Source organism: Asterias rubens, chromosome 5, assembly GCF_902459465.1.
Source record: "Asterias rubens chromosome 5, eAstRub1.3, whole genome shotgun sequence".
Taxonomy (NCBI): Eukaryota; Metazoa; Echinodermata; class Asteroidea; order Forcipulatida; family Asteriidae; genus Asterias; species Asterias rubens.
In genome coordinates this window covers 6,296,796-6,323,857 of record NC_047066.1, presented here as the reverse complement: position 1 = coordinate 6,323,857, position 27,062 = coordinate 6,296,796, and the positions used below count along the sequence as shown (strand labels likewise).

Genomic DNA, 27,062 nt, shown 5'->3' with positions numbered 1-27,062 from the left:
TTGAGAGGGAGCCATTTCTTACAATGTCAACCTCTCCCCATTACTCGTTAACAAGTAAGGTTTCATGCTAATAATTATTTTGAGTAATTACCAATAGTGTCCACTGCTTTTAAGGGTTACGTGCATATGTATTGAAACACTAAAACTTTTCATGTAAGAAGTTTTTTTTTTCTTTTTTTTTTTTCTATAAAGATGCTAAGAAATCACACAGACGCAAATAATGCTGATCTCCATTATGTTACTCTCACACTGGGAGAATATGCTCGCGAATGTGATTACGAGCAGAAATATTTCACAATCGCTCAAACTTCGCAGCATTCGCCTTGCTTTCGTAAGGCGTTGGTAACGAATTCGGTACGTTCCCAAGTCATTGACCACCTCCTTACGATGATCGGTCAATTTAGAAACCGGTTTCTAAATTTCAGAGAATGTTGCGAAGGCGGTCATTCGCCGTCGAATTGGTAACGTTGGTAAAGCGTGCGTTAGCGTTGGCAAACTTCATAAAGGAGTTGGCAAGTGTTTGTACGTAAGCATTCGTATTAGGAATGTTAAACAATTCGTAATTGGTAAGGAGAGGGCCGACCGAGGACGATTGAGGGGTGAGACCGATATGAAAATACTCACTATCCAACTGCCATTTTGGACGTATTCAACGTGAAATTGAAATATTTCTCTTCGCAAGAACATTCGCCATTCTGTGAGGTTTAATACGAAGCGCTTTCTTAATTTCAGCGAATGCATTGGTAAGCCATTGGTGCTGTTGGTAAAGCGTGCGTATACGGTACGTGAGGGACGACCGAGAACATACTTACTATCCAACTGCAACTTTTGGGCGAATTCATCTAAATTTAAAATATTCATATTCGCAAGAATATTTGCCCAAGTGTGAGAGTTGTATTATTGGTACTGATTCCTCCATGATTATATTATTAGACACACACAGCACGAGCAGCCACGCTAGCATTCCTAGCGCTGCGTGCGAACCGTACCACCAGCGGACTGATTGTGAAAAGATGATTTAAATCAAGAGAGGGCGCTATGTACCGTTGTAGTTGAACATGATTGAATAAAATACACACACTCACTGTGTAATTTCATGCGGTTGAGTCAACCCTCTGTTTGAAACATTTTATTCTTATGTGCCTCATAAAGTCTCATCTAGTGGAGTTAAGGAAATCCCTCTACGTAACATCTTTTCCCCTGTGGCTTCATATTCCAGAGTGGCGACTTGAGCCTACCCCCACCCCCGGAATCGTTACACAATATTGTGAGAGTTGTTTGGCATTCAATAATGGATCCCCCTCCCCCCCCCCCCCCCCCCCCCCATCATCTAAGGATTTAAGGATTTTTGTCCCTGCATAAGTATTGACTAAATTTTACGCCCCTTTATGGTAATGGTCAGATTGTGGAAACACAAGCAACTGATTTTAACCACCCAAAATCTAACATGATTCAATAATGAACCACAGAGTTCACCACTGCCTAAAATCAAGCAGCAAAACCTTAAAATGACATCATTATCTGAATATGCAAATCATACTGTAGCGGTTGTGGTGTAGCATGACCGAAGCCCATACTATGCGTAATGTACAAACTACATGAGTGTACGGCAAGCTGCCCTAGCCTTACGGATGTACACTTGCTGGGATGTCACTAGTGCATTTTACATCATAATTTTGTTATACACTACATAATGTATATGTGTCAGGAGCAGTCAGTAGACACACTCGACTCTTACAAAATAGCAGAGTCCAGCCAGAGAGATTGTTTTCCCTGGAGAATAGAAACCTGCCTCACTGGCTCATCCTAACAATCATGGCTTAGCGGGCTAAGTAACTTAACTGCAGTTTTAGCCGTCAAGTTCATAACAGGAACGCCTTGCCCGTCTTCTGCACTGTAATGACTTGAGTTCATGGAGTTGGAAGTGCACTCAAAGTGAAGTTCAAAATGCAGTTTGTGCATTCAAAAGTTGGATTTGGAATGAATGGTACGTACAGTCGATGCATTTAAATCATGTTTTATTTTGTATTATATTATATAGTTATAAATGTACTAATGTACTGATAGTGATGGTAGTTCATCATGTATGAAGATATCATGGAGGTCTATTTTCTAACTCCATGATGATATGTAGATTATAACACTAACACAGTAACACTAACACTAACAGTGATGGCCTATAATTTGAATAGTATGTTTCATGAAACGCTAGGATTATTCCAGGCCTGTATATATATGCTTCGTTTTTGAAAGGGCAAGGGCACCATGCCATTTTCTCTTTGGTAAAGGGCACCCTATGAAGAAATTGAAAATTTCTACTGAAGCATTTCAAGGACAACGGACAAGGCAATGACCAGACCAGGAGGCATGGAGGCAATCGCCTTCATTGCCTTCGTAAAGTATCAGGCCTGTATTCCTGTCTCAAGTAAGGACGAGTAATAACCAGTCCTAACTTAAGATGATTCAGTGCGACCTAACATCGATAGTTACAGAACTTAACTCGTCCTTAGTCCTAAGATTAATCCTAAGTTACATGTAGGACGAGTTTGGTGAAATCGACTATACTTCATCTAGGCTACTAGTCTAGGCACAGTTTGTACACTGCTTAATGGAGAAAACAAATCTTAGGCTTCATGAAGATTGCACTGTTTTGTTTTTGTCACTTGTTGGTATGCAGAAAAGGGGAACACCTCAAAACTTGTCCAGTTTTTGTTTTTGTAAATGATATCCATTGTCCATAATGAGCTGGTTAGGATCTTGCCTGTCAGAAATAGCCTTGCAATGGACATGGTCACTCTTTGTAAACAAAGGTTTTATGGTATGAATACACACAGAGAGAAAAGACAGTAAAACTCCAAAACATTTGTAAATTTGTTTATTATTTTCTAAAATAAAGTCAATGAAATAACTTGGATCAATGAAGCATCAAATCAAAACAGTCGTTGGAGATTGTTTTTGAAGTTTCATGGTAGTGAACTTCTTTTCCACTTCCAGATGTCGTACATATTGTCGACTTATTTTTGTTAGTTTTATGTTTGGGATGAGTGGCTGTTAAGGGTATGGTACCCTGGTAGATGGTTCAACATTGATGAGAGAGATGCTTCACAATGTGGAGTCAAATTTGTGTTTGTTTTTCCAGCAAATTAATTACAAAGTGCCTCTCACAACTCACCGACCAGGCCCAGACCAGAACTATGTTGTGAAGGTTTCAGTGGTACTCATTGTGCCGCTGAAACAGAACATTTCCTGTCCAAAAGAAAATCAATGACTTGCTGATTTTCGAAAGATAAAACCATCCAAATGGAGTTACAAATTTTTGTTTTAGGGACAACGAAATACTTTAATTTACCCCAAGTTTTTGTGTCTTTAATTGATTGTAGCATTACAGTGTAAATGTTCTTACACTGTACCTATTGATGTACATGTACATTGTACATGTACTTCATCATGTAGATTATGTACAAATACAATATACGTAGTACCATACAGTTGTTTAGTTAAAGCCATTGGACACTTTCGGTAAACAGTATTGTCCAAGTCCCACACTTCGTGTATCACAACTTATATATAAAATAACAAACCTGTGAAAATTTAAGCTCAATCGGTCATCGGAGTCGGGAGAAAATAACGGGAAAACCCACTCTTGTTTCCGCACGTTTCTCCGTGTCATGACATGTGTTTAAAATAAATCCGTAATTCTCGCTATCGAGAATTGATATTGTTTTAACGTTTTCTCAAAAAGTAAAGCATTTCATGGAATAATATTTTGAGAGACGTCTTTCACCATTACCTTCTGTAAACCCTGTAAATTATTTGTAAATCTGTGAACTTTTATTGTTTTTTTCTGTACCGGAAGTGTATAATGGCTTTAAATGTATGATACTTTGGGCAATGTACAAAAGACCACTATAGAACAAAAGACAAACCCAAATCCAATCCGTTATAATAACGCGTTATTACTGATTCACAATTCGTTATTACATCAAATGGTACTTTACTTTACCCCAATTTATTGTGTCTTTAACTGATTGTAACATTACAGTGTAAATGTTCTTACAAACTGTACCTATTGATGTACGTGTATGTGTACATGTACATTGTAAGTGTACTACATCATGTAGACCATATAAGTTATCGTACAAGCGCGAGTGGAATACGGAAAAATATAGCGCTTCTGCGAGGCCGAAGGCTGAGTTGGATATGGGACGCAGACGCGCTATATTTTCCGTATTTCCACGAGCGCGCGTGTGATAACGTATTTATCTTCAAGCAAACTTGGTGTGTGACATAGAACACACAAGACGCATGGTAGTGATATTAGCCGTGCAATATAGGTTTTTATCACCACTCCATTCTGTGAATCTGATTGGAGGATAAGCGCGTACTTGAAGATAATGTAAAAATACAATGTACATGTAGTACCATGTACATTAGTTGTTTAGTTACATGTATGATACTTTGGGCAATATACAAAAGACCACTGTATAACAAAAAACAAACCCAATTCCAATCCGTTCTAATAATGCGTTATTACTGATTCACAATTTGTTATTACATCAAATTCATAAATTCCAGAATAACGGATTCCTAATAGTGGATTCACAATACTTAGTAACAGATTCTGAATCCATAATAATAGATTGTGAACTGACGTACATGTAACTATGATGTAACAGCTTCTAAACCCGCGAAGACATGTTGTGAATCGTTAAAATGGATTGCAAATTAATTTTTTGTTGGCACTAAGAAATGGGCATTCCATAGCAAGTCATAAGGGTAGCATACACACACTGTTGTCTAATTTGCAAGAATAATGCAAGCAACCTGGGCCCCATTTCATGTTGCTTCTTATCAGGGAGTCTGTGCTTACAGCCCATTGATTCACACGCAATAGGAGACTTTCCAACGCTACGTGGCAGCAGACATACCGGGTAAATTTCCATTGTTTACGTAGTTCTGAACATGCGCATAATTCTGAGAACAATGGATTTACCCGGTAAGTCTGCTGCCCTCTATCGTCCCAGAAAGTCTCCCATTGCAGAATTCCATGAGAGACAACGCCATGAGCTCTGGGCCCAGTAGACAACTAGACAAGTTATTACTAAATCATGTATTACATCATCAAGTTTCAACAGAGTAATGGTTTAAAACAATCACAACTGAAAGTTGTGGTTTGAACGCAAACATTTGTGAATATTATTTATATAGAAACCTCTTGGGAAAGTAGCAATCCTATTTGACGGTGAGCAGCTTTTAGGTACCGCTTGATCGTACTTGACATAAATTGAGCAGCTTATATAATTATGTGCAGATGTTCAGAGTAAAACACTAAACAAATTCATTTCATATGATTGATTTCTAAATGACAGAGTAAACCAGTTGATGGAGACTCCAGTGCACCACAACGTACATGTTTTTGACAGTTTTAATGACATAACAGTTTTACTACGCAGTCAGTCCGTCATCATTGTAGGGGATTTTGTTTGTTGAGGTATATGGACCAGAAGTCTCCTATATTAGTTATTTCCCTCGCTGGGGTCTAACAGGAAAACACAAACCTCTGGCAGAGAACCAACTACTAGGGATGAATGTAGTGAGGATATTTGTCATGGCGTCAAGTGTGGGGGTGCATGTAGTAAATTCAACGGATATTCTATCGGGTTGGAGAATTTGCGGTACATTATAGTATGATGTGAAAATTTGATTTGTGTACACACTACATGTATGTGACTCCAATAAAAATAAAAATTATATTTGAACAGTGCATTGGTTTGCCCGATGCACAAGCTATAAGTATATGTGGTGTCATGAATTGATACTTACGTATTAAATGTTAAAAGAAAAATAAATGTAAAAAATTTGTAAACAAAAAACAGATATTTCTTGTTTTTTAGATGTAAGATCAAATTTTGATTCAAAAAATATAATAAAAACCATTGAAAATGCTCACGATTGCACAATCATAAACAATCACAATCTTGTTTCAATTCAGTGTGATTCGGCCAAATTTGGATCCCACAGTTTTGATAGGTATTAGGGAGAACCTTGGGAACACAACACAATTTGCTGCTCTTGTTGCTTGACAAGTTTAAATGTTTAATCTGTTGCCAACAAAGAGCTGGATGAATGATTTGTTATTGATTTGAGTGCATTATTCTATCAGTGGTTTTTAGTCTGTTGTGTTTAGGGACAGGACACCACTAGAGTTACACGTATCAGTAAACACGTTTGGAACTGCTATACATAAACATGTTGGAACCCAGAGACACTGTACTTTTTATTAACCCGTGTCCATCATGTATAAAACACATTTTAAATCAAGTGGGTGTAGACTTCATGTTCCTATGTACCTGTATTACCATACGTTCACACGAAGTGATTCTGATCAAGCGAAGAGAGAGAATAAAAACTGCCAAAAAGAAATGTCGAGAAATCTAGAACTAGAAAGGAGTTGGGAGTAACTGATGGCATGCAAACATTATAATGCATGAATGATCACCTGCAAAACATGTGGTTAATGGTGCGTATTTCATTCTATTTGCTATGGTAATTTTGACTCATGCGTAACTACCACAACTAGTGAATACAAGGTACATGTACCAGGCTGACTTGTATACATGTACAATACAACCTACATTTGTACAGGTGCATGTACTACATGTACAATGTACTTGTATAGTCAAACCTCGAATGTCTGACTTCAAAGTTCATGTACAGGTTTATGATCTAAACCATTCAAGTGTTGGCTGATGCAATGCTCTGTTGCATTAGATGTCTCCCATATACATGTATTGTGAGAGTTGTTTGGGATTCACCCCCCCCCCCAATACAAGGATTTTTCTTTGCATAACTCCAAAATCTAACACAGTGCTTTTGATTCCTATTTATAACCATAATAACGGTCACAGTGGAAGGAAAAACAAATTTTAACCATTCATCAACAACCAACAAGAGCAACAACAACAACAACAACAACAACAACAACAACAACAACAACAACAACAACAACAACAACAACAACAACAAGAAGAGATAATCCTGTTATGACTGACCGATCTCATTGTTCATAATTATCAAGTTCATGGTACTTTGATGACCTCAGACCTGAATAATTCAATTACCTGTTGTCCATGTAGGTACCCAAGAGAAGTACAGAATACAAGTATCCAATGTCAATGCACTGCTGCAGCACATGGGAAGTGGCCCTTTGGGGATAAACAATTTTGTGTGGGTTTTTCCTTTTTAAAAATGAAGTTACGCAGCTGTTAAAAAAAAAAAAAATACGTTGATGACTGAAATGACTAAATATGTACTCTGGCAGAGTTTAACTACATTGTAAATCAATCACTTCCAGGAATATTAGTGGGTTTACAATGAGGGCAGGATTACTGCTGCTTTCAGGGTCACCCACACTACTGTTATAAACCCAAAGGATGTGTACCTTTACAATCCAGATAATTCCCAGTGGTTATAATTTTTCTTTAAAGCCAACTTTACTGGACAGTATTGATTCTGATAAGTAGTTTTAATTCACTTGTCTGTTTTTTATCCCTTGAAAGTCACTCGTGGTATTATCAAGATAATGGAAGTCCTACAAAGAATGATTTTTAAATACAGTAAAATACAGCCAATATGTGTATAAGACTGCTGTTGATAACATAGGGATAAGAGAGATTTTAAATCTACATATTTTTTTCTGTCATGGATTGTGCATTGATCAGCGTTCTGAATTCTCAGGTGGTCCGCTGACAAATGCCTCAGAACCAGTCAGAATTCTGTCTAACTAGGCTGGCTAGTTGATTGCTTGCCACCTCTATGTGAGTTACTGATTGTTCACATTTCTTCAAGTTATGAATGTGAACAATCTGACAGATCAGCGAAATGTCAAGGTAACTGCTCCTATAAGCCAGTCACTGAAAAAGTTTAGGGCAAATTCTGTTTGTATTAAAGTGCGTTTGGCTACATGCGTATAGTACCTAGCTTTACCTTCAGAACATGAAAACGAAACACCCAATGTTTTCTGGAACAGTAAAGATAACAGTGTTTATAAATCTATTAAACAGGTTGAATCCCTTAATCACCTGAAGACGAGCAGAGTACACTGTTTGAAACATCAAGACCACTCCAGCACTTTTCTTTTCGAAACCAAAGATAAACAAGTATTCTGAGGACCAACCATATTCAGCATGTTTTTATGCAAACTTCCAAAATTTGGGTTAAAAATACACCACAGTTTAGAAAAATTCTGGGGGACCCTGAATACAGAATGAATTCAGTATTATTGCTTGAAATCTAGATACTACCAGTTGGAAAATGATGGCAGTTTGCGATTCCATGCAATATATATGCAAATGATTACTGAGCGCCACGCGAATGGTCTTTTGAAGGCGCTACACGAATTGTCTTTTGAAGTTCAGCCAATAAAGTTATTGAGTAGCCATTGCTGTGAAATGATTAGGTACGATCTTGAAAGTGACATGGAGTATGACGACTGCATGATTCATTGTCGTCTTAAGTGCTCATCAATTGAAGTGCTTGACTCCAAGGGATTGGAAATGTCTCAGACGATTCTCGTAATGTCTCCTACGCTGAGGACTAAAAGCGTCACGTTGATGACGCGATGTACTCGTCAAAAACCCTCCATGGATTGCAAAGATACAATCATCAATAGACTGTAAATGTATGCATTTCAGGGGTGTTATTTTATGGAGGTGATTGCTTCCATGCCCCCTCCATGCCTTGGTGCCTTTGAAATAATTGAGTAGACATTTACAATTTTCTCATAAGGTGCCCGCAGCCCTTCACCAAGTCGAAAATGCCTTGGTGCCCTTGCCGTTTCAAAAATAAAGCATACAGGCCCGACATTTATTGCTTTTTTGTATCCAGTCATGTTCGAAATGAGTGAATTTAATTTCATTTCATTTAATATTTAACAGGGTACGAAAAAAGTAGGGTTAGTTACTAAACAAAACAATTTACATGAAAGATAGAAGTACGACCGCACAACTACATCATCCAAACATAAAACTTATCTGTACAAAAATTTACATTTATTTCATAGAAATGGCCGTATTTAATCAACAATGATTTTGAGAAAAGTCCTTATTATGTGTACATAGTCTTTTGTGAACGTTGTGTATTCACACAAATCACGCTGTTCATTCATGTCGGGCCTTTCAAACCTTGACTGTTGGACGTGTGAAATGTGCACATGACAAGTACGTGTAGGATTCTACGAAGCCATACAATATCACAGTGTGTAAACACTACACCTGAAGTGGAGATCATAAAGCATTATTGTAATTTGAAGGATCGAACACAACACCTGCCTATTACTCCGGTTACATAAAAATGCAATATTCATTGAGAAGAAGGAGGACAAAAATGTGTTAAAAAAAAGTGTGCCAAGTAATAGAATGATGTTTCGTTGAGCATTAGTCATGCATGTATGAGCCTGTAGTAGTACCATGAGCCACACATACAGCATGTGTGATGAATATTGTTAGCCAGTCCCACTGGAAATCGATCGGTTCTACAAGAGGTAAAAAAATCATCATACAGTACGCTATATAATAGTACGACGACGACGACGGAGCCTGCCACAGCTTGGGCTTTGGGGCTGTGGTGGACTACATAGTGTGAAGTGTTGGTGAACAGGAGTGCAGGTATGTACTAGCTGTGTGCAGTCTAGACGAATCGCAGATGAATATTATTGTGGATGGTTCGTGGCTAGACCCAGACACACTCATCTTGCATCCAGACCCTGTTTTCAGCACAGCCAGCGTGCTTTAACTTTACAACACAGAGCATAGCCCCAGTTGCCAGTAGGAGTAACATACGTACAACAGGCCTCTGATGGAATTTGTTCATGCTCGGGGTATAGTGCGCGTTGAGGAAGACCTGTTTTTCTCCCCCTACTATAAACAGATGGCTTCTTCATAATTGACCTGTTTATGGAATGCCTGGACGTACATTTTTGATTCAACAGGTTATGAACGAGGTATGCTTTTATGCAATATTGCATGTATTTTGTTGTTGGGATCTTTACAGTTACCAAATCCTTTGGAAGTCCTTCCTCCATGGATAGAGTACGCCTTTTTGTTTTATTAATATCATTAAATAAACCACAAGGGAAACAACCTGGGTCAGGGGTCGAAATTAAGTGTATTTTCATGGTAGTCAGCAGGGCTAGTAATAAGTAACCAATAATTGTTAGTAGCCCTGATGAGATTTTGGTAGCCCGAATGACACATTATGTCTCGCGTCACGGCTCAAAATTTACAATACACCATAGCACAGTTCTTTGTTGTTTGTAATGATGATTTTTGCATTATTTTGTCACTAGCCCGTCGGGCTATCAAACTGGAAAAATGAGTAGCCCAGCTGTAAATCTGGTAGTCCCGGACTAGCGGGCTAGTGGCAATTTCAACCCCTATGGGTAGAACCATGGTAGAACGGTTATAATGGCTTCTGACTGGCACCCGTAAAAAAGATGTTGAATGTTACATTAGGGGCACTGAGACAATGACCAGGGGCATAGTCTCCGTTGCCCAGTGGTTACATTGCAGGAACGTTGTATAATGTGTGTAGCTGATTACATTGGCCAGGGGCATAGTCTCCGTTGCCCAGTGGTTAGATTGCAGGAACGTTGTATATTGTGTGTAGCTGATTACATTGGCCAGGGGCATAGTCTCCGTTGCCCAGTGGTTAGATTGCAGGAACGTTGTATATTGTGTGTAGCTGATTACATTGGCCAGGGGCATAGTCTCCGTTGCCCAGTGGTTAGGTTGCAGGAACGTTGTATATTGTGTGTAGCTGATTACATTGGCCAGGGGCATAGTCTCCGTTGCCCAGTGGTTAGATTGCAGGAACGTTGTATAATGTGTGTAGCTGATTACATTGGTTTAAACTTTAGACAAATATATACCGAAACAAAAATTTGCAAATTGAATGTAAACACAGTGATGAATTATTAATAGGGATGTTTAAAAAATGTACAAAGTTCATGTCAACATCGAACCATCAACAGTTAATTACCGAAACTGGAAAAAAAACAGAAGGAAGTTATTTATTTTTAATAACACCATAATCAAACAAAAGTATTTTTGTACAAACACAAAAATTCATCAAATTTATAAAAGGCAAAGTTCAGTTACATGCAAAATACTTTGGAGACATTGTCCACGCCATTACATTCTTTGAAAAAGTTGTGAACATTTTGTTGCCAGTCCCCCACAGTTTGTTGAAAGAAAGAAAGCAAAACCGGAAAGACCCATGCTGCACTTTTCTTTACCAACCCCAGAAAAAAAAGAAAAAAAGAAAGAAAAAAAAAAGAAAAAGGGGGGAAATCTATTGGCAATATTGTAAAGTTTAAAGCATGATTGATCATATTGTTATATACTAACAATGTACAGTAGCTTGTGTCTGTTAAAAGTCGGTCTTTTTAATGCCGTGTAAATCTTTGGCCTTGAGTTGTTGAAAATTTGATGGCCCTTGGTTGCTTTTGTCTGACTGGAACCAGTGTTGGAATCATTCCGATCAAAAGTTGAGATTCATTGTGAGACTTATTTGTTAGTTTTAATGATATTCTTTTGGGCTTTTGGAAATGCATCACAGGGAAAGATTTTGCCCAGCCATTTTGCATAGACAACAATTTGGAACTACAATTGTATGTGCACCCTCAAGAATGCCAATACTCGAGTTACAAATGATGATCTTTGAGTAGCAACTATTTGCTTTGCTATTGACCAAATACACCTGACGTGATCATCAGAATAATCTTGGATGCGCCGTTTTGGTAGTCAATGTCAACGTGTGTTATTCAGAGAAGTGCGCATTTTAGGCGACGCGGCATTTACATGTAAACCTATTGACCACCAACATGGTAAGTGGGCATCAGTCGCCGCGTGTGACGCGCGTGCAAGGGGTCAATACAAGGGAAATCGTCTGGGGAAATCGCTCACTGCATCGTAATGCTATTCCTATCAGGATCTGGGGCTACCATGATTAGTGATTCTCATTATACTGAATAGGGGCCAGACTATTTGGCCTTCTATTCTTCGTATGTTTGTAGTGTACTGATTGTGTATAAAGTCTGTTAACAGTGTTTTTGAGGATAACTATATCTGTTAATGGTGTGATACCAATACTTCACTTTCCTGTGATAATTTACAACTATTGGACATTTTTATATATAAATAAACCATTCTAATTCTAATACATTGGTATAAATAGAGTAATGTTTACACCATGTTATGGGCTGTAGCACGTATGCACAAGTGACTAAACCTGAGCTTGTGCACTTGGTTATCCCAGTAAATCAAGGAATTATATTCCTCCCATTGTTTGTGTATAGTCAAGCTCTGTCCCCAGTGGATTTTGTATACAAAAGCAAAATGAGGACATCACTACCTCAAAACACCAGGGCCCAATTTCATGGCTCTGCTTACCGCCGAATTCTGCGCTTACGATCACCACTCTCCGCTTACGTGCAAGGGCCAAATTTCTGCGCTAGCTCTGTATTAAGCGTAGAATGCCTAGTTGCATGGAGTACGCACGCGCAGAAGCCAAAATTCCCTGCTAACCCATGAAATACGCTTGCCATAAGCACAGAATTCCCTGCTTCCATAAGCGCGGATTCTGTGCTTACGGTAAGCAGGGCTGTGAAATTGGGCCCTGATCCCACACACGTGTGTATCTGCAGACTACACAACATGTAACTTTCCTACAAATGTTGGTCACATTTATCTGTGAGTTTCTCAACCATTTAAAACCATTCAACTGCATGGGTTGTGCACAGAACTTATTGTTAAATACATAATGCAACGGTATGTGTGAATAGTTTATTCAGGGGTTTTCTATCATACCACAGTGGTTAATATTGGATGGTCACAGAGTTAGAGGTTTGACTGTGTACCATACATGTAGTGTATAAAAGTTTCAGGCTTGCATAGTTTTACTAATCTATCAAAACCACAGTGGTTGATATTGGATGGTAAAACAGTAGGAGGGTTGACTGTACGTATTCAGACGCAATAGATAAACCATATTTCAGGCTCGCATATTACATAATTAATAGCCACAGGAATAATGAATGGTAACAACAGTAGGAGGGGTGACTGTACGTATTCAGACGCAAAACATAAATCATATTTCAGACTCGCATAAAATACATCATTAAAAGCCAAAGTGGTATTGAATGGTCAAATAGTAGGAGGGGTGACTATGCACACTTGGACACAATACATATCATATTTCAGGCTTGAATACTTTACATGTATAATACATCATTAAACGCCATAGTGGTAATGAATGGTCTAACAGTAGGAGGGATGACTATGCACATTCAAACACAACATGCATACATTACATAAATCATATCATCCATAAAAACAACACGTTGGTTATTATTATTGATTGGTCAGACAGTAACAAAACCTTGGGATGGCAGACCGACGAAATCACAATCTTTTTGTGGAACAGTTTTTATTGATACCTGTACAAACCAACAGGTGTACATGATGCAACATGTGGACCATTGGTTTAATGTACGTGTACATACATTGGTAGTGGTGGCTGTGTTACTGACACATGAACCCAAAGAAACGGAAACAATTTAATGAGGATTAGGTAGCGGCTATTTTTAGATGGGAGGGTGACTTATTCCCAAAACACTATAATGAACATCCTTCAAGAACATGCCTGCAACTTAAGAACTGCATGCGTACCCTTCCGCATAGTGGACGTATGTGAACACGTACTACATTACAACTACACCAACGCATGTACCCCCATACATGTACATGGTACACAATAAACGGTATGACGTTGCAAGTCTGGTTTAAAGAGTTTATAATGGTGATGTGACGACCGGAAAAAGTGCAGACACATTTTTATCACACATTCATTCTAAACACACTCCATTCTGTACACTATGTACAGACTTTGGAGCAATCTCCATGATATGACACAATGAATGCGCCTTGATCACCCAGGGATACGTGCGCATTACAAGTCTTATTATTATTATTATTATTATTATTATTATTATTATTATTATTTCATTTTATCACAGCATGCAAAAGAAAGATCTCATTTTCCTTTGTGAGGGTAACTACTCGAGTCGGGCTACGTCCCGTAGCCTTAGATCTCAAGGGTCTTTCTCAGGATCCTCGCTGTTCCCAAAAGCGCTGCCTTCTGTAACAGATCTACCCTCACATTTGTCCCTATTTCATCTAGATGTTTCCCCAGTGCTTTGGGAATGGTGCCAAGTGCTCCAACCACCACGGGGACTACTTTTACCTTTACCTGCCAAATCTTACGAAGTTCCCTGGCCAGGTCCTGGTACTTCTCGATCTTTTCCATCTCCTTCAAAGCTACCCTTATATCACCTGGCACAGCTATGTCAATGAGATGACACATCTTCTTCGTCTTATCTAATAGCACAACATCCGGACGCCTATGTTGTATAACATGATTGGTCTGAATGTTAAAGTCCCATAGGATCTTGACCTGGTCGGTCTCTACAACTTTCTCCGGAACATGGTCGTACCATTTCGCAAGCACTTTGACACCATACTTCTTACACAGATCCCAGTGAATCACCTTGGCCAGCTTGTCATGTGTTCCTTTGTACTCCGTCTAGGCCATCTTACTGCATTCGCTAACAATATGAAATACAGTCTCCTCTGCTTTATTGCACATTCTACACATAGGAGAGACGTTTGCTTTCTCTATCCTTGCCTTCATTACATTTGTCCTTAGAGACTGGTCTTGCGCCGCAGTAAATTATTATTATTATTATTATTATTATTATAAATGAAGTTAAAATTTGTGGATGTGATCACGCCGTTAGCATGCCTTTTTGTGTGCTTACATGTATGGTTAGCAGCGCTATTAAATAGAAATTGTACAGTAAGCACAAAATCGGCCGTTAAGCAGCTCTATAAAATTGTACATGTAGGCCTAGTGTATGCACTCCACTGTACATTTTATTGACATGAACTCACGATTCTAAAGAGACAACGAACTATAGTGTACTATGTATCATCATGGAGCAATACAGTTGAACTAAAAATCAAACCAGGAAATGTGCATAACATATGCAGGCATTCCAGACTCTAGTCAGGCATGTATACATGTCAGTATACACATGTACTGGATTATTCCATTATTAAAGACACTGGACACTTTTGGTAATTGTCAAAGACCAGTCCACCTGGTGTATCTCAACATAAAATAGCAAACCTGTGAAAATTTGAGCTCAATTGGTTGTCGAAGTTGCGAGTATGAAAGATAAAACACCCTTGTCACCTGAATTTGTGTGCTTTCATATGCTTGATTTCGAGACCTCATATTCTAAATTTGAGGTCTTGAAATGTCTCGAAATCAAATTCGTGGAAAATTACTTCTTTCTCAAAAACTACTTCACTTCAGAGGGAGGCGTTTCTCACAATGTTTTATACTACCAACCTCTCCCCATTACTCACTACCGAGTAAGGTTTTATGCTAATAATTATTTTGAGCAATTACCAATAGTGTCCACTGCCTTTTTAAAGACTGGAATCTGATACGCAATTTCACCCAAAATATTGCTCTACATGGTTTTGTTTGCCAAAGCACGTTTGTTTGGGTTTTTTCTTTTTGGAGATATTAATGTGTAAATTTTGATTGATTTCTAATCAATAGGGGCACTTATAATTTTGCAAGGTGCATACCATTGATACCATCTTTATAACAAGTAGGCTTTTCAGATACAAATTATTTCAACTCCTTTTTGGGGTCATCCAAGCTATGTTTAAAATATTAATGACAAAGTACACTATTGCTCTGTACCATGGAAAGCACGAATGGCCTCGACCATGTACACGGTATATACACATGTACAGTAACTGTTTGCTCAACCTGACATGTTACATGTGTTGAAGCTCTAATGAAGCATAGAAGGGTGGAGTGTGAAGGATGAGTACATACTCAATGCATGATTAGTCATTAGCCAATATGTAGCCATACCAATGAAGCTTAGACTACAGAGTATGTGTACCAACCCAGTTAATTACGCCGGTATTAATTTAAAATGTAAACAACATCATAATTTATTAATATTAGGAGTTAAGCATGCCAAAGCAATGTACACTACGGTATGTATAATAAGGTCAAAGTATTAAGTCGCGTGTTGATATGAAATTTTTCATTGTTTCAAATCCAATTTCTATACAACCAGACCAACCGTTCCTTGTCATTTTTGTTGATAATTATTTTTCCTGATTTTTGTTGTAATCTTTTGTTATTTTCTTGCACCTATGATAACCAAATGATCCCAACTTGTTACAGAAATACATTTGTTGGGATATACATGTACCAAGTGCAGATACTGGGCCCAATTTCATGGCTCTGCTTACCGCCGTAATCTGCGCCTACGATCACCCTTCTGCGCTTACGTGGTAAGCGCCGAATTTCTGTGCTAGCCTTGAAAGCGTAGAATGCCTAGTAACATGGAGTATGCATGCGCAGAAGCCAAAATTCCCCACTAATCTGTGAAATACGCTTGGTGTAAGCACGGAATTCCCTTTGTCCGTAAGAGCGGGTTCTGTGCTTACGGTAAGCAGAGCCATGAAATTGGGCCCTGGTCTTTGACAAAGTTCTAGATACCCAAAGTATGTCCATGTCTCTATGTACATTGAAACTCATCAGGGCCCAGTTTCATGGCTCTGCTTACCGTCTGCACAGAATCGGCACTTACGGAAGCAGGAAATTCTGTGCTTACGGCAAGCCTATTTCCCGGGTTAGCGGCAAATTTTGGCTTCTGCGCGTACATACTCTACGTTACTAGGCATTCTACGCTTACAAGGCTAGCGCAGGAATTCAGCGCTTGCACGTAAGCGGGAAATCGTGATCGTAAGCGCAGAATTCGACAGTAAGCAGAGCCATGAAATGGGCCCAGAATTTGTGAATATTAGGGGAAGCCTGCCAAAAGCATGTAGATGCTGTATAAACTAGCAAATTAGTCAGCATGTGTACACATGTACATTGTATCTTGCTGAGTTCCCAAAGAAAAGTCTGTGGAAGATGGGCATACTGGGGTATTTTTTAACTTTGTGTAAAATTGTTTTCGTACATTGTACTTTCCGAAAGATGGGATTCCTGTTTCCATCACAGTATTACCCCCTGGTACATTGTAATGCCATCATGTCTGTGTAACTCCGATGCTTTGAGACGCTTGATGGGCATAGAAAAAGCACTACTATGTATTGAGACCTGCATTATAATTTTTACAGATAGGTGTTGTCACTGTTCGTGCACCAGCAGACTTTTTGCTCATTTCCCACCCCCCCCCCCATTCCCACCCCCAACTCGCCCACTTCCTCCTTTTTCCGCCAACTTCTTTTCAACAGCATAACTCAAGATTGAAACTGAATTGAGCCCTGTAACCAAGCATAATATTCATCCTACTTTATTCGGATTTTCTGCTTTCTGACAAATGTTTTAGTTAATTAAATTAAATAAATTAAATTTGTATTGTTATTTTTCATTTCAGGTTTACACCCATGCAATGATCATCATCAGGGACCCATCATAGCTGTGTAGGGCGCAGGGTCTTTAGCTGAAAGTATCAAAATCAATTTTCAAGGTAAATTTTGTTTGTATGAAAAGAGCTGTAAATAAAAGTTTAAAGACAGTGGACACTATTGGTAATTGTCAAAGACCAGTCTTCTCACTTGGTGTATCTCAGCATGCATAAGATAACAAACCTGTGAAAATTTCAGCTTTAGGCATCTTCTTTATTGTGTGGACCATTTGTAAGTCTGAAATTCGGACCCTGATATTTTCATAAGTGAAAGCTATTTTGTTTATTTATACATTGTAATAAACTAAAAGGTACCTAGTAAGATATTATACACAATTTTGACAGCCCAGGCCTTTAAAATAAATCAAGGTAGAAGATTTTGAGTCCCTTACATCAGCATTTTTGACAGACCTCAACAACCTGTTAGATAATTGAGGTATTTAAATGATCAAAACTTCATATTTCTAGGGCATTTATTTAACTTTTGAATGCGCAGGTGGTGGGGGATGTTGACAAGTAATTTAACAGCAAAAGACAATCAAAGTCCGACAATTAAAAAAAAAATAAATATCAGTAATTTTCCGTGCGTCTTTTTTATCCGTCAAAAATATTAACAATAAGAAACACGTGAGTTAACCAATTTTTAAGACATTCAATAAGTTCGAAAAAAATACAAAGAAAACTCGTTTAAATAATGGTTATTTTGTGACAATGATTGCTGCGATACCTGGTCAACTATCAGAGTAATCAGTTTTTCAAATCTCCAGCGATGTAATTTTTCCTTGTCTGTCATTTACTTCCGCGTGACGTTCATGAATTTTCTGATTGGCCTGTAAGTTGACCTTTGACACGAGACGTACCCCCTCAAACGTCTGCTTGTAGTCAGGCACCCTCAGTGTTTTTACGGAACGCGCGATCAACACATGTTTTTCTGCGCGATCTTATACTCGGGCAAAATAATTCTGTCAAGAAAATGACGTCGGCATTTTATGCTAAAACATATTTTGAGTAATTACCAATAGTGTCCACTGCCTTTAAAGAAGCTGAACAATTTGAATGGCCTTACATCTACTACAAAAGCAGAGTCTTTTTCTTAAGTCTTTGACTTGAGAAATACTCTGCTAGGGTCGAAATGTAATGACATGAACCGTTTTTTAAATTTGTATACCATACATGTAGGTCCTTTTATGTTGGTAAGCAGTTTGCAGTTTGCAACAGCAAATTTTTGAAGATCAAAGTTTGAAGATATGTACATCTTTAAAACATCAAAGTATGTGTTACCAAATAGTTTGTTTTTAATTTGAGTCATTTATACATTTATTTCGATTCTATGATTCAATGATTGTGTGTTTTGCATTTTATTGACCATGCATTTCTCTCCCCCCCCCCCCTCTCTATCTCTCCTTACTATTTTGAATGATTTTGATGTTAAATTGATGCATGCTGTTTTCAATAATATAATAATAAGAGTAAGAAAACTTTATTTTTACAAACAAAAATCAAGTAAACAATAAGTGTGTGGATAGTGCCAATTATGATCAATTTATCAACAAAATAAATGATGCATGAAATGGCTCACAAAAACAAAATAGTTCCCTCGATAAAATCCAAATTCATCGCACATCAGTGTCTGCACAATCCAACACAATAGCACATGGATGCTATGCTATTGTCAAGGCATTCACATAATATCTCTAATAAGGGATGACCTGGTAGCATTATTTTCCTATTTGGGTCACCTGTCAAAATAAATACAAGCCTGCCCTCTGTAGCTTGAATCCACCTGTTCCATTCATTCATTTATTCATTCACACATTCATCCATTCATCAGTCAGGCCAGTAGCCATAATTGATTGGCCCCGAGGGGGTTTGGTGCCTAATTTACAAGGTGACAACTGCACTTGTAGTACTGTCAGTCAAGTAAATGGATGATCTGTTATTCGGAATTTGTGGGCATGGATTAATTTGCATATAGTGTGAACTTGCAGGCCTTGAACTTTCGCTTTTGAAGGGACAGTGTAACTTTCCTCTCTGGTAAGGGACACTTTTATGAGGAAAATGTAAGTTTGTGGGCATGGATTAATTTGCATTTATGTGTGAACTTGCATGCCTGAAACTTCACCCTTGAAGGGGCAGTGTAACTTTCCTCTCTGGTAAGGGACACTTCTATAACGAAAATGTAAGTTTGTGGGGCTGGATTAATTTGCATAAGAGTGAAATTTGCAGGCATGTGAACTTTGCTCTTGAAGTTTGACTGTAAATTTTTCTCTGGGTAGGGGCACTTCTATGAGGAAAATGTAAGTTTGTATTGGAACCTTGTGGAGGGCACCACAGCAAAAAGCACAGGGCACCACAGCAATTGTTATAGGTACCGGTGCTGTGTGCTATTTCATTTTGAGGCCTGTTTACCTACTTGGTGAAAGTAGTTTTTTGCTTCATTTTGTTTGGAGTGCAAGAACGGAGTGCAAGAACAGAATGCTCTTGATGGAATTGCGTATAACATGGTATAACTGATGACAAAACATATTGCGATGTACATTAAGTGTTTCTCCTGTGATGTTCATGAATGCGTTGAATTACATTTTCATTTGTTTACTGTGTTTAAATATTAATCTTGTTTGTGAATATTAATCTGTGAACCTTTTTTTATTTCTTGCAGGGTTACAAAATCTCCATGTATTTTTCTCTTTTCTTAATTGTGATTTGAATTACCCAGTAACACATTTGTTAGTTTCAAATGGTCAACTGGAACTTTTTATTTTATTTTCTATATTCCATAGATTTTAGTAGGCCTACTAATACTGAGTAAATAATTGTGTATTTTTTATAGTTATATTTTAGCCTGACCTGAAGTAGTTTAAAAGCATTGCATGTTCCGGGCCTTCCAAGTTATTTGATGACAAAAAGCCCAAAGAACTTGAGGAAAAACTAAATTGATTATTGTGTATCCTGATTCATACAAGTAATAGGGCCGGGTCACACAGGCCACGAGAACGAAAATGAGAACGATAACAATGCATGCCCTTGATTAGTTGAAAACATGTAAGCGTGGGCGTATTCTGTGTGGAGCCAATCAACCAATCAATGGCGTGCATTTTTATCACTCTTGTTTTTGCTCTCGTTGCCAGGGCCTGTGTGATCCGGCCTTTACTTGTTAGTTTGAATTGTTGGATCAGGACTAAGTGCAGTTTTTCTTGATTTAATTTAGTTTTGCATACTTCAGAGCCCCTAGTAAATTGAGTTTATTGAGTTTATTAGTGGTCTCAAAAGTTTGTGTTTTTTTGGTGAAAAGAAACAGTCATTTTCTAAGTAAAACATTTGTTTGTGTATTTTTGTTTTAAGGCCTAGATACAATGTATGCATTTTTCATTCAACAATCTTTTTCGACATGTTGGATATAAATTTGCAATTAACAAACTTAATGCCGTTTCGCACGAGGCAATTTCCAGGCAACCAAAAGATTTTGAATAAGAAAATCCATTCAAAATTCAATTTGTGTACTTTCTTGAAAAAAGTTAATTATAGCCAAAAGAATGTCTTTTGCGCTACCAAATTTTTCCTTTTGCAAACAGTGCAATTGGTTGCCTGAAAAAACTCCCTGTGTGTCGTAACTTTATAGCACCGAATTGACGAAACGTAGCTTTTTATTGACAATCTTATTAATTCAGAGTAGTGTATATTTGAAACCACATGCTTAAATACTTGTCACTGACTGTTTCAAGTAACCTGCAATATTCTAATCTGAATCTTCTCTTTTTTGTATCACGAATCAGGTATCAACATCTCCAAGGGATCTGTAGAGTAACTGTAGTAATGACTCCTACCAGCTCACCAAGCAGCATCTCCGATGGATGTGACTATACTCCAATAAGTTGATTCATTTTCCCAGAGCCATGGAAGACCTTCCAATACAGCCTGGCATTTGTGCCACTAGGATCCGCTCCTATACAGAGGGCACCATACAGCGTCCCAAAAAGCTTAGATCAGGATGTCCATCAGGAAGCGGGAATCTCTTTAAATCAGTGTCGTCAGTCCAGCTCGCCCACAATGTCACTCGAGAGCCTCGGTCGTCGTCTAGCCAGCATGAACTGAACAAGTCGTGTGATTACCTCCAGGGGAGAGTCAAAAGACTGTCCAGGAGGACCTTTGTCTCCTCTGTAAACATTGCCCTTGTGAAGTCACAGCCGCAGCGTAAAATGTCTCTTCCCTGTGGTCCCGCGTCTCAGCAGCACGGAGACAAAATCAAATCTGTGGAACTGTCAGAGAGCTGTAAGTCGGTAATCGGTAGCAGCAGCAGCACAAGGGACCAGCAGATGAACGGCAATGCGGAGGACACTCCGTTGAAATCTGTGGATGAGAAGAACTTGCTCGACATTTTCCCAGACAAGGAAAATCTTCCTTGGGAGATAAATGATGAATTCCCACACATTCCCGTGCTCAGACGAATCCAGCAGTTTGAGACACAGACCACGCCAAACAGCCGTAGTTCATCCCCGGGACGTTGGAAGCTCAAGGGCAAAACAAACTACAAAAAGGGCAGTGTTCACAGTAGCCCCGCCCTATCCAGGAAAAACTCACTAGAGGGAAAGGTCATCATCAGGAACTCTCGCAATTCTTCTCCAGCAATTCTGCACAGCGAGATCTTGAGGTTTCAACAGGAATCAAATTACAGGACTCGTTGCGAGGTTGGCAACAGTAGTAGTAAAACGGACACAATCGGGTCTGAACTTAAAAATTCTGAAGTTCAAGTTGACTCTTCCACGACGGAACTGATGTGCAGATCGGAAATTATTCAAGCACATCAGGAGTGTGGAATACCGGAGCAAGATCATATCAAAAGCAGAGTCCTGACTAAGTCAAATGATGGACGTAGCACTGCAGACAAAGTCTCAAACTCTCAAACACAAAGAGAAGACAGGGATTCGTCAATGGATGTCGACTCCGAATCGATTGAAATCTTGCAAGAAAGTGTCAACCAAGACTTTTCGACAGAAAAAGGTTCCGATCCGCATGTTATTGAATGCAGCTCAATGGAGTTGTCTCGTGAAGTGATTGTCAATTGTGAAAGGGCTTCAACTCAAGACGAGCCAACTAATGGGATCCCTCAGGAAGATACATCGGACTGCAGTTTAAGTAAAGATGAAGTGACAGAATCGTATAAGTCTGGGTTAAGAACGGCCGATTCCTTTTGCTTAAACGAAAACCGTTCACCACATCTTAGAGACCAAGGAAGGTCAGTATGTGTCGATACATTTGTGTTGGAACCATTACATGACAACTCATCTGAGTCCGATGCAGAGCAACAAACAGATGATGGCAATGCTTCGTTGACAGGAAAGGACACACTTAATCTTTCTGGCAACACGGTAGTTGACGCATCCGTAGATGCTTCACTTAGTCCTTCCTCGGACTGTCAACCAGCAGGACAATCCTTGACATTGAGTCCAGGAAACAAAAGTATGATAACCGACAATGTCTCCACGATTCAAGGCATGTCTTCTGACGAAGAGGTCCTGGACGTTCAGTGCAATAGACCCGACCTTCCCCCCGTGTGTGTGATTACCCAGACAGCGGAACACTGCCAATCAGTTTCTCAATTAGAGAATCCCGATCCGATTCAGCCTTTGATCGGTGAGATTCTTCAGGCCAGCCACTCTATCGACACCGATATTTACAGCCAACGCTGCAGCCAGCAGCTTGGTGAATTCAGAACTGACTCTGCAGAACGTAACGCGTCCACAGCGACGGGTCGTCCAATGGAAGAGCTTTTGGTCGGAGGACAAAGTCCCTGTTTGAGTGACTGCTACAGCAGCAGTAGCGATGAAGAGTCGCAACTTGCCAGCGGCACAACGTTGGATTTTGTCAGAGCTTTTAACAGCCGTAGCAACTGTGTTCGTAACGAGCCTTTGTCTACATGTAGCTCCTCCAGTGAGAAGGATCTTCCTAAAGAAGACGAAATGCATGAAACCAACTTCCACAAAACGGAGCTTCCCTCTTTCTTCTCTGGTGCTCAGACTTCAAATGGCCTTTCTATCGATGAGGATCCCAAAGAAGATCCGAAAGAATCTGCAGACTGCCATTCAAACCCAGATACGGATGATTCATCATCCTCATCAAGTTCTAGTGGACTTTCCGATTCGTTTGATTGTATACAAGCAGTTTTGAAATCCAATGACTTATTGCATCTTCCCTCAGCCCTGGGGGCATGCGGTGGTCTGCCTTCGTCTGAGGTAGTAGCAATTAATTCCTCTCATATCGGCCACAGCGATGACAAAGTTGCCTTCTCAAGACATCTCTCCGCTTTGTTAAAACGCCGGGAGAACAATGCAGATCAGGCCTTGTTCCTTTCCCAGATGAGCCTATTACTAGACTGGATTCGAAGACAGCCATCCCCTGCTTCAGAGGTAAGGAGTTCTGTGCCAATGCCTCCAGCAACCCAAAGTTCAGACAGTAGAGTCCAAGAGGTTCAAGGAGACATCCAGAGTTCATCCAACCTCGACACCAAGACCAGCCAGGTTACAGTGTCTCCGACGCCACCAGTCGACGGCACAACATGTAGAGATTTACCTCAGCATGCCGTCAAGCGAAAAGAGACTGAGGTCGTTAACACCAAGCCTATCAAACGCTTCAGACAGAAAAGGTACGTTGACCCGGACAAGTACAGTCATCTGCGCTACCTGATCCTTCAGTCACCGCTAGTCTTATCGGACGAGGACGACAGTGACAGCGACGACAGCGACGTGGAACTCAATGAATTCGGAGAGGTGAAGCAGGACTATCCCCTCGGGCGTGTCCCGGACTACATCGTGGCGCAGATCTTCTGCAATCTCATCACCAAGGACCTTGCCTCGCTGAAGTGTGCCTGCAAGGACTTCAAGTGGCTCATAGAAAAATTTGACATCAAGGGCACCGACTCCAAGTGGTCGGAGGAATCCCCGTACAGAGAAGATCCCTGCATGCAGTGTGGCAAGATCCGGGACCCCAGAGGGGACGTCTCGCTCTGCCGCTGGCATCCCAAGATCTACTACAAGAACGGTGAGATCGGGAGGCACTACTGGACGTGCTGCTTCGCCAACGAGGAAGATGCTCCCGGGTGCACCACCTCCCTACATAATAACAAATGGTCGGGGCCGCACTTGAAACTCTGTAAAGTGCCTCGGTCCTGGAGACAATATTGGCGGAGTTACCCGATGGACAGCTAAAGATGCCCCCGAGTTGTTTTATGGTGTTTGATTCATTGTGTACAATTACCTGTGAGCAAATATCTGTGATGGTTTTTATCATGGTGTGGCCATCATGTCTGGTTCCCTGTACACACAATGAATAGTATGTAAAGCAAGACAAGTTCTCAAAAGAACATTATCTACCCCGCAAATAGATACACACATAGTGTTACCACAAACCAATTGTCAGGAATAGTTCTTGTTTTAAAAGATAAAGAGACCTAATTATTCTTCCTGCTTAGTTTGGTTTCATTGATTGGACTAGTAATAAACAAAATGGCTGCACTTCAATTAGTCAATACATGGTCTTTGGTTTATATAGACCTTTCTGTGGCAACGTCACTGCCCGAGTTTTTGTCAACCACGATTGGAAAACTATGGAAAAGCCATAAATGCAAATCAAAAACAGATAGCCATAGTGTGTAGAAATGTTACACAGTTATTCAAAAATTTGTTGAATTTGTTTGAAACAGATCAACAAATCAAAAGAGATATCTTTTACAGAAAATGTTTTTTTAACACGGTTGATTGTTTCACTTACTTTCGACCGGCCATGCCAACAGGCGCATTTTGTTTATCAAGAATTGACAGGTCACTAAATCAGAATAGACTGCAACTAATCTGCATAATGGACTCAATTGTGGTATATACAAAGCATTGAAACTGGGCCCTGGTAATAGGCTTTGAAATATCATGCTTAGCACAGAAATGCTAATTGCAGAATCAGGTTGATATCTAAACTAATATGTAATATCTACTGATCATTGGCCAGTTTCATAATTTTTTTTTTTTTACCAATAAGCAAGTTTTGTGCCTTTAGAAGCAAATGTGTATTCTATAAATGAGCAAGAAAATTTGGCAGTGTGGTTGTTCAGAAAGCAGTGGTTTTGAAATTGAAAACTGTGCTGATTCATAAGCAGAAAATGTCTGCTCTAATACAATTTGTTTGTGAACATTTTCCTCTGGATTGGTGTTTTTATTAAGTTTGCAGCTAAGCAATACTTCAGCAATCAACAGCTTTACACAAAAGTTGGCTGTAAAAACACAGACCCCAATTTTATAGAGCTGCTTAAGCACAAAAGGTACCGGTAACTACCTAAGCACAAAATAAATCTGCTCTACCAGAACAAGGTTGCCAGCCAAAATGCCATGTCACATGTACCATTTGCGATTGGTTTCCTGCTCTATGAAATTGGCCACAGTATACAAATGCTCAATAAGAAAACACCAATAACTTGATAGGTCATCACTCGTGTAACATTAGGAATTATGAATAAAAATTAATGATTAACACATAATTAAGTAAAACCACATGGGAGGATCTACTAATAAGTGTTGCTTATCTTGACATGATTTGAATTTGAGTGTATTTATCATGGGTTTAAAAACAAAAAATTCAAACATTTACGCGACTGACAAATTTAACATAATATATTCACTGTAACTTAACTGTACAGTAACATCTACTTGGCTCACACTTAAAGCATTGATACAGCGTGTATAACACATGTACTTTAATATTTATATACAAAATTGTTGTATACGTTAGAGGTTGCACAAAGCCAAAAGGCTTAAAGGGACTTAGAGAGTTAGCACTTACACTTTGATGCTTAAAAGTTTTATTTGTTTCCCTCAAAATAAGCTGGAAAGTCATTGTTTTATCAATCGGGGCCCAATTTCATGGCTCTGCTTACCGCCAAATTCTACGCTTACGATTCTGATTCCCCACTTGATATGCTAGCCTGAATTTCTGCGCTAGCCTGAATTTCTGCGCTAGCCTTGTGGAGTACGCACGCGCAGAAGCCAAAATTTGCCGCTAACCAATAATATATGCTTGCCATAAGCACAGAATTTCCTGCTTCCGTAAGCGCCCATTCTGTGCTTACGGTAAGCAGAGCCATGAAATTGGGCCCAGATCGACTAAGCAAACATACTTTTAGTTCAATGTCATTTCACATGCAGTGCCCTTGCATTGGTCGCATTGCTGAAGGTCAAACAATGGAAAGGTGTACTCGCCGCGCTTAAAGACAGTGGACACTATTGGTTATTGTCAAAGACCAGTCTTCTCACTTTGTATATCTCAACATATGCATAACAAAACATAACTGTGAAAATTTGAACTCAATTGGTCTTTGAAGTTGCAAGATAATAATGGAAGAAAAAATACCCTTGTCACACGAAGTTGTGTGCTTTCAGTTGCTTGATTTCTGGACCTCAAAATCTAATTTTGATGTCTCAAAATCAAATTCGTAGAAAATTACTTCTGTCTCGAA

At 39.2% G+C, this 27,062-nt stretch overlaps 1 protein-coding gene across 3 annotated transcripts; it reads left to right on the top strand.

The window, feature by feature from the left end:
* Positions 1-1,649: 1,649 nt before the first annotated feature.
* Positions 1,650-25,912, top strand: LOC117290384. Of its 3 annotated transcripts, none has more exons than XM_033771752.1 (3): positions 1,650-1,987; positions 17,537-17,629; positions 21,340-25,912. In XM_033771752.1, exon 3 carries the CDS (start codon positions 21,460-21,462, stop codon positions 24,766-24,768), a length of 3,309 nt encoding a protein of 1,102 aa, XP_033627643.1. In that variant the 5' UTR covers positions 1,650-1,987; positions 17,537-17,629; positions 21,340-21,459; the 3' UTR covers positions 24,769-25,912. The 3 variants fall into 3 exon arrangements, with proteins under 3 accessions (XP_033627643.1, XP_033627645.1, XP_033627644.1); XM_033771754.1 differs by lacking the exon at positions 1,650-1,987 and adding an exon at positions 9,587-9,665; XM_033771753.1 differs by lacking the exon at positions 1,650-1,987 and adding an exon at positions 9,587-10,000.
* Positions 25,913-27,062: the final 1,150 nt, after the last annotated feature.